This window comes from Nicotiana tabacum, chromosome 12 (genome assembly GCF_000715075.1).
Source record: "Nicotiana tabacum cultivar K326 chromosome 12, ASM71507v2, whole genome shotgun sequence".
Taxonomy (NCBI): Eukaryota; Viridiplantae; Streptophyta; class Magnoliopsida; order Solanales; family Solanaceae; genus Nicotiana; species Nicotiana tabacum.
The window spans coordinates 115228139-115237197 of record NC_134091.1 but is presented as its reverse complement, the minus strand read 5'-3'; the positions used below and the strand labels follow the sequence as shown (position 1 = coordinate 115237197).

At 35.5% G+C, this 9059-nt stretch overlaps 1 protein-coding gene across 7 annotated transcripts; it reads left to right on the top strand.

Moving 5' to 3' along the window:
• Positions 1–3681: 3681 nt before the first annotated feature.
• LOC142166945 (zinc finger protein 4-like) lies at positions 3682–8476 on the top strand. 7 transcript variants are annotated; one of them, XM_075226864.1, is made up of 4 exons: positions 3840–4263; positions 5182–5274; positions 7514–7647; positions 7759–8476. In XM_075226864.1, the coding sequence occupies exons 3-4, from the start codon at positions 7603–7605 to the stop codon at positions 8344–8346; spliced, it is 633 nt and encodes a 210-aa protein (XP_075082965.1). In that variant the 5' UTR covers positions 3840–4263; positions 5182–5274; positions 7514–7602; the 3' UTR covers positions 8347–8476. The 7 variants fall into 7 exon arrangements, with proteins under 7 accessions (XP_075082960.1, XP_075082965.1, XP_075082963.1 ...); XM_075226862.1 differs by having other exon boundaries at positions 7756–8476; XM_075226863.1 differs by lacking the exon at positions 3840–4263 and adding an exon at positions 4414–5000 and having other exon boundaries at positions 7756–8476.
• Positions 8477–9059: the final 583 nt, after the last annotated feature.

Here is a 9059-nt window from a genome sequence, read left to right as displayed (position 1 = left end):
CCCTATCCCCATTTCTATTTGTACTAGCAATGGAATACCTCACTAGAAGATTGAAGGCATTACACTGTATCCCGGACTTGAACTTTCATCCCAAATGTGCCAAGATGCAGATCATGCAACTTGGATTTGTAGATGACCTTTTATTGTTTTGCAAAGGAGACACAATTTCAGTTCAGCTATTATACAATTGCTTTCTGGACTTCTCAAGAGCTTCAGGACTGGAAATTAATAAGCAGAAAAGTTCCATCTTCTTTGGTGGAGTTTCACAAGATGTTCAAAAAGAAATATTGGAGTTTCTTGGAATCCAAAGAGGGGAGTTGCTAGTACGATATCTTGGAGTACCTTTAAGCTCTAAAAGAGTGTCAATAATTCAGACAACCTCTAATTGATAAACTAGTGGGAAGAATCACATCCTGGACAGCCAAGTTATTATCATATGCAGGGAGGCTACAACTCATCAAAAGTGTCCTATTCTCCATTCAAACTTACTGGGCTCAAATATTCATGTTACCAATGAAGATTACCAAACTGGTTGAGGCAATTTGCAAAAGTTTCTTATGGACAAGGGATAGCAATATTTCAAAGAAAGCTCTCCTAGCTTGGGAGAAAGTCTGTCAGCCCAGGTCAGTAGGTGGTTTCAATGTAATGGACATAGGCTTATGGAACAAAGCAGCCATCGGCAAGCAGCTATGGAACCTATGCAAGGAGAAGAACAAGCTATGGATACAATGGGTGCACTGCTACTATATAAAAAGCAAACATGTATGAGAGGTGCAACCTAGCCAAGCATCATGGATTATGAGGAGGATTCTAAAAGCCAAAGAGAACTGTGAGAAAGTAGGCTACACCTACGAAGGTCTGATGCAGATGCAAACTTGCTCTATAAAACACATGTACCATAAATTGCGAGGAGAATTCAACAAAGTGAGTTGGAGGAAATTGGTTGCAACAATGCATGATGTCCTAAGTGGGTATTCACGCTAACATTGGTGACTAATGGCAGGCTATACACAAAAGATAGATTGCTAAAATGGGGCATTCATAATGATCAAATATATCCTTTATGTTCACGTGCAAATGAAACCATTCAACATCTATTCTTTGAATGCCAATATGCTGTTGAACTATGAAAAATGCTGCTCAACTGACAAGGTATCTACAGAAACATCTATGGCTGGTCTAAGGAACTACTTTGGGTAGAGAACTGGGCGAGAAACAGAAGTGCAAAAGCAGAACTGTTCAAGGTTGTGCTAGCAGGCTGTGTATATTTTGTGTGGCAGGAGAGGAATGCAAGACTTTTTCAAGCCAAGTCGAGGAACTGTGAGATACTTAGCAAACTAATTGTACAAGAAGTGCAGTGTCAAAGCAACAGGAAAATAGAGAAAATAATGAATAGATTGGACTATTATCCGAAGTAATAGTTAGCGAATAGTAGAAGGATAGTAGAAAGAGTGTACAGGGGAGGGAAGGGAAGTACAATAAAGCTTTGTAAGGGTTCTGTCTTGATTGTAAATATTTTTTCCTGGTATATATAAAATTTTAATTATAAAAAAAAATAAAAAAAATAGTGAAATAAAATATTACAATAAAGATAAGAAAGTTAGCTCGATAGAAAAAATCATGCCAATATTTAATATATCTGTATAAACCACTGAATGAATCGTTGAGTGTATAAAAAGAGTGTATATGAATTAAATAGATCTAATTAGAAATCTCCCTCTCCCAAATTATTGCATTCAAGCTTCGGGCTATCAATTAAACTATTAAATATTGTACTGAAGAGTGTGGTCCAGTAATTCAAGAAATGAGTTGAGAAACATGAAATCATATGTTCAAATTTTAACGGAGATAAAATCTGTTCAATTTTTAATGGACAGAATTATCCGATATTTATATTGATAAAAAATAGCAAACAACTTATAAAATTAGTTAAGGTACACGTAGCAAACCGAGATACCATGAGTATAAAAGAAAATTGAACTATTAAATGTTTTTCGTCATGTTGGCATGACCATTAAGTTTTGTTATAGGAAAAAGAGAATATCTGAGCCTATGAATGGATACGAGCACAATTCTTGAAGACAAATTGCATAATTATCACGAGGAGGTGTCACACTACTTTATAATAAGGTTGGTGGTCCATACTATTGTCTGGTTTGCCTAGTGGTATTAAATGTGCTATGTTGTCTTTGGGCTATACAATAACCTAATGTGCATGTCATTTCACACACCCTCCACCTTTGAAAATTGTAGTAAGATTAGGTTCGAGCTCTAATGATGAAAACATTATGGTAGGGAGCTTTTTTCCTTTTTTTTTATAGGCTTTACACGGTATATATTTGAATTAATCGAAACCTTAATACGAGTATTGAACAACGATTGAAAACTAAAAAAGAAAGAAATAAATGAAAAACAATTTCAAATTTAAATGAGATAAAATAATGTGGTATTTAAATTTAAAAGACTATTCGAAATTGACTAATCTTATTGGATTTACTGAAGTTAAAACTGCTTAAATTTTAGTTATATTTTGATAGCAATTAATTACTTTTTAAACGAAAACATTCTATCGGATAGTAGCTAGATAATCAATAACTCTTCACCATAAACTTTAGTACTACTCCTTTAAAAGGATAGTTTTTCAGAGGGGAGCAGTACAAATTTCTACTTATTGTCCACTACACATTCCAACCCTTCCATTTTATTTGAAGACAAAAATATGAGGAAACAAAATAAAAAAAAATGCAAGAGAAACCAAAACTATTAAAACAAAGAAAGTACAATGGAGGTAGGAAATCTCCGGAAGTTATGTAAAATGGATAAAATCTTCTGCCCTTAATCAAAGGTTTTGTATTTGAGATATGAGAAATGGAAAAAATTCTCTTTCCTATCTCATGCTACGTGAATCCTAATTAATTAGTATTTCAAAGCGAATACCGCACACTCAGGGGCGAAGTTACATTATCCGAAGGATGGTCAATTGTCGAAAAATTATATTGTATACATAAATAAAATATTACACTCTATGTTTCAATTTAGATGACACTTTACGTATTAGTCCGTTTAAAAAAGAATGGCATATTTCTATATTTAGAAATAATTTTAACTTTAAACTCTTCATTCTACACACTTTACCCTTAATAAAAAACTTTTATAGCCACACAAATATCGTGACCCCACTAATAGCCTGTTTGGCCAAGTTTTTTTTGGGCTAAAAGTGCTTTTTTTTTTATTGAGGTGTTTGGCCAAGCTTTTGGAAGGAAAAAAAGTGCTTTTGAAGAGAAGCAGAAAAAAGTATGTTCTCTCCGAAAACACTTTTCTGAGAAGCACTTTTGAGAAAAAAACACTTAGAAGCAATTTTCAAAAGCTTGGCCAAACACTAATTATTGCTCAAAAGTGCTTTTCAAATTAATTAGCCAAACACAAACTGCTTATCACTAAATACATTTTTAAAAAAAATATTTTTGAGAAAAAACACTTCTCAAAATAAGCTGATTTTAGAAGCTTGGCCAAACAGACTATAAGCTTTTGTATCTTAAGCTTTTATATCACATGTTTCAATTTTTTTTTCCTCTTAAATTTTGTGCCAAATCAAACCGCACAATCTAAATTAAAACTGAAGTATGTTTTAGAGGTGGGTAAATACACTGAACACTCTTTGTCCAGAAATTCTTTTCACTTTTGCGAAAATTTCTGACCAACTGCGGACACTGATGTGAAAAATAGATAAAAAGACAATGGAGGTAGGAATGGGCAAGTTATGGGTTTCCATGCGAACAACGGTAAGGCTGAAAAGGCTTGTCATAAAACTTATTAAAAAGAAAAATCTGAATAGAATCTTGGAAATGCATTTTAACTTTGAGGATCCAATTTCTATGTCATTGGTGGGACTTACACACACACACAGAGTTCTCTTCTAACAGTACTAGTACTAGTTTGTTTTTTCCTATGTCTCTCTCTTTGTCACTGTTTAATGCTTTTTCCAATCTGTAGTGGTTGAATTGAACTAAAGAGTCCCAAACAACCAAAATTTGTAGTTTTAAAGTAGTGTGCTGCTGTCTGCTTTCTTTTTTTATCTGACATTGCACCTCTCTCTCTCTGTCTCCAATGATCTTATCTCTATTTCTTTCATATTACAGTACTTATTATCTCTCTTTCTACCTCACCGTTTTTAGTAAAAACTAGAATACCCACAAAGCTAAACAATTCTGTCATAGCACTTCTTTAGCTCTGAGCCTGCAAGTTTCTTGAAATAACTAAAGGGTACTCTACTTTTCTTTGTTCTTTTCTCCAGCTTTCTGCTTTAGCTTCTAGCTTTATTTCCATCTGAATTGTTGCTTTTCTTTTTCTTTTTCTTTTTCTCTGTTTGTTTCTTGATGATAAAATTATGAGCTTTGTTGGTTAGTATGTTGTTGTTATAATTATTGTTACTGTGGTTACTAATAAAATGCTTCAACTACTATAACTATTATTATTACGAGTATGATTTTTTAGTTATTAATTTCTCTTTTTGTAAAAATTGGAGCTTTTGGTTTCTGACTTTGGTTTCTTTTCTTGATCTACTATGAGTAGCTTCAAATTTGCTCTTCTGGTGTAGTTTAGGTTCTAGTACTATTTTGCTCTATGTTGGCATATTAATAAATTGGATATGTAAGAAGAAACTGGATTAAGGAATTGAATTGAACTAACATATCAAATTTTCTAAGTGAAACTGTCTGAGAGATGCTAAACTCTTTTATGAAGTTTTCTAGTTCAAACCATAGAGGGTTTTAGATTCTTTACTATGTTGTTGATTATAGAAGGGGAGACTTGGGTTAACTGGTAAAGTTGCTGCCATGTGACCAGGAGGTCACCGGTTCGAGCCGCGGAAACATCCTCTTGCAGAAATGCAGGGTAGATAGTATGCGAACCTTACCCCTGTAGTGAATGTAGAGAGGCTATTTCAGTAGACACTCGGCACGAGGAAAAATAAAAATAGATCCTAAGAAGAAACATCTAGGGTAATTGTGTCCTTTTGCTTCTTCTATGTTTTCCAGCTTTTCAAGAGTTTCTTGAATGAAATTAAGTGTATAGTATTCAAACCAGAAATAAAAGGAGGAAAAGAACCAATGATAGCATATTTTGAACATGGGGTTGTCATTCTTTTGCAGAAGTTTTCTGATATTGCCGTTTCTTCCTTAGGTTCTTACAAAAAATTGAATTTCACTAGCGTTCAAGAAGCTTTGGAGTTCTTCTGATTATTTCTCAAAGTGCAATCAAAGTGAAACTCCATAGGTATTGTACATCTCTTTCAAATATGATTTAAATAACCATTACACTATCTTGTTGAACTAGGTAACTTTTTTCATACACGATTTAACTGACCTTGAGTCATATTATGATATCAACCTGTCTAAGGTTTAACATAAACTCAGTGTTTAAGGCTGAAGACAAGTAGATCTTTTTCCATGTGTGAACAAATGATGTACTTCTATTTGATGCGCTGGTACTGATTTTAGAATAGAGAATTCTTATGCTTTCGGGTAATATCCTATTCTACTGATATAGGAATTTGAAGGCTGTTTGCATATGTGTATAGTGAACTTGTTCAGGTTATAATCAATTGGTCGAAACAGCCTCTCTACCTCCCTAAGGTTAGAGTAAGGTCTACGTACACATTACCCTCCCCAGACACCACTTGTGGGATTCCACTGGGTATGTTGTTGTTGTTGTTTAACGCTGGTGTCCGCATAGAAATCCAGGAACTCTGAAGTAATTTTAAATTTCATGGGCAAATGGAACAAACTAAAGAGCTCCTCTCTGATACTTCACGAACGATGTCCCCTTGGTTAGAATTTCTTCTCAGCTACGTTATAGACCAATGGATTACAACCTGCAGAGAAGAAAGTAAATCAAAACCTTCAGAAGAAGTTTGAAGTTGAATAGTGAAACTTAAGCGACCAATTAAATCTATGCAAAGTACTTTTGGTTAGACAATATTTATTCTCATTTTCCATGATTATGGAAGAAAATGATACTGAAGATGAACTGAATAGAAGGTCGAAAAGATAAAGTCATAACAAGCTACGAAGGAGCTTCTGCGCTTAAAAATATTAATCAACATGATAACCACTAAAAGAAATATGTGAATTATCAGATGTTTGTGCTTTTGATAATGCTTGCTATAGGTAATGGTATAACCTAAAAAATCTGTCAACTTCCTGTCATGTCATTCCCGCTGAAGGTCTTGCAGGTATGTTACACGAGGTAAAAATTTGAATATTGGGACCTTAGTCTGAAAATGTATCCAAGTTTGGGATGAACAATATCTGGTGATTGTGAAGACGGACAAAGGAACGCTGTACATGCTATTGTACGTATATCCGGGGGTATATTCACCTCTGCTATATACTTATTAGGTTAAAGAAAATTTAAATAGAGTGTATTTTCCACCTTGTAAAAATCTAGGTTTCTGTTTAATCATGGTAAAAATTACATTTAGGAGTCTGTCAAACAGATTGATGTGATCAGTACGTCTGACATCTTATGTATTTTGTGAGCGGTTTTAGTGCATGTTCTTCCGATTGGTTTGCTTGTCATTGCCCCTTTCCTTTATCTTTTTTGAGACGAGAGTCTACCAGAAACAACCTCTGTGCCTTCTTAAAGATAGTGTGGGAATACACTGGGTTTGTTGTTATTGTTCTAGTGCATGTTCTATGAGATCTCTGCTCTTCTTGAGTTAAAGCTCAAATATCTTGCTGAGTTGAGGCACTACTTAAAGCATCTAGTATAACGAGTTTTTACAATGATGCTATGTATGTTCTCCATTTCACACCCATGTATCACTTAATTTTGAAGCTATTGAGTTGAAGAATATGATTATTAAGCAAGCAAAGCTACTGTGCTCTTGCAAATTCTCTGCCTTCTGGAATGTCTTGCAAGCTAGTGCTTGTTTGGCCTTGTGCGACCATGCAGAGTCCGCTGGATTGTCTGCCTTACTGGCATTTTTAAGACATAAATTCGAATCTGTTTTTCTGTTAACTTTGTGTTCCATTACCTTGTACATTCAAGTGTTGTTTCTCTTGCTTGATTGTAGTTTATAGTCAGTCTGGAAGCCCTTCTTCTACTGGATGTTACTTCTTTTGGCTTCTATGCTCTTAATTGATCATTGTGTCTATTCCTCAAGTAGCTGTTGAAGACATAATTAAGTAAATAAAAGTGTGCTATCTCTAACAGCTTAATTAAGCTTTTAGATGAGATGGTCACACACACTTCAACATGGTATAGGAGAGGTCTCGGGTTCAAGTCTCACTGCCACCCAATATCAAAACGAATTTTCACGTGCTTGGCTCAAAAAAGAATCAAGCCCGCATGTGAGGGAGCGTGTAGAAGACATAATTAAGTAAATAAAAGTGTGCTCCCTCTAACAGCTTAAGCTTTTAGATGAGATGGTCACACACTTCAACAGTAGCTTCATGTTCATATTGGATTATTTCTCCTTTTGAAAAATCATATACTTCATTGTACAATGCAGGTGATTCAAGGAACGGCAACCATCCATTGATTGAATAGACCCTGTAGTTTACCTAGTTTAAATCCATACTCGATTTTCGTCCAAGCAACATGAAGCCTCCAAATTTCAATTTGGAATCAGAAGACGAGTCTGAGGTCAGCAGCTGCCAATTAGGTTCAAATATATATGTCCAAGAAACATGTCCTGGTCCCTCCAAGGACAGCAGTACCAATTCCTGCCTGACAAACTCTTTTAATCTTCAGCAGGATTCAAAGCCTGTTACTCTTGACTTGACTCTTGGCTTTAACAGCAGTGATCCCGAGTTGAACGCCAATGGTGAGACAAGTGATGAAGTAGTACCCCATCCTCCAACAGCAGCATTATCCAGGATTTTCTCATGCAATTTCTGTAGGCGCAAGTTTTACAGTTCGCAGGCTTTAGGAGGACACCAGAATGCACATAAGAGGGAGAGGACTTTGGCGAAGAGGGCAATGCGGATGGGAATGTTATCGGACAGGTATGCTAGCTTGGCATCGTTGCCCCTACATGGGGCTGCATTTCGATCTCTTGGCGTGGAAGCTCATGCTTCTATGCACCAACGAGTCTCGTACCAAGAAACGCTTACACACGCAAGTAGAGGTGGGGCGAGATTTGAACAAGGCTATTTCGGGATGCCAGTATTTGTGGAAGACGATGAAGTGGAAATGTTTTGGCCGGGTAGCTTCAGGCAAGTAGAGGGAATTGGTGGCAATCAGAGGTTTAATTCAGGGCAAGGTTCCAACATAAACTTTGTAGCTGTAGCTCCTCAAACTAGGACAGATCCATCATTGCCTGATCTTAATTTGAAACTCTGATAAGTCTTTTCTCATATTCTATTCTACTTTTTGTATCAGAATTTTCAATATTGTGATATTACATTAGTGCTCTATTTGTACAGGAGATGAGTTTTTTTGACTGTCTTGAAATAATTGTGATATTACATTACTGCGCTTTCCTTCGTTAAGTGATATTTTCATTTGCAATACTCGTACGACTGCAAGATTTAATCAACACACTAAAGTTATATGTCTTTTTTCTTTTCATTTTAGAACTATATAGGAGTTTTGAAGTATGGATCATAATTCGGTTCAGAAAGACGGAAACCTTCCAATTGAAGAATAACAAGAATCTATCTGAGAGATTACACACAAAATGAGATTCAGACGTAGCAAATAACATGTCTTTCAGCAATACATTGGTATCCAAGCTTAAGCAGTAAAACAAAGTAATACTGAATGAAGTGAGGAAATACAACCACAATAAAATATGAAAGTTGGAATAGTTCACAAGAAAGAGAACACTCCCACATGAGCGGGAACTCAAAATGTAAGAAACCCAGAGAAGGGTACAGTTCCAAGCTGACAGTGGAGCACATTTAAATCTCCAGAACCACGCAGGGAATATTTTCAACTTAACAATACTTGTAATAAACAATAGACAAACAAGTTTCTTCATTGACAAGTATTTAGATCAGCTGGCTGCAACAAAATATGGAATGCGTCACGCCTTGATTCTTTCCTGCAAAGAG

What these genes read in the sequence shown, in the direction of transcription:
- LOC142166945 (XM_075226859.1), top strand. Translation starts at nt 7,603, where the DNA reads ATGAAGCCTCCAAATTTCAATTTGGAATCAGAAGACGAGTCTGAGGTC.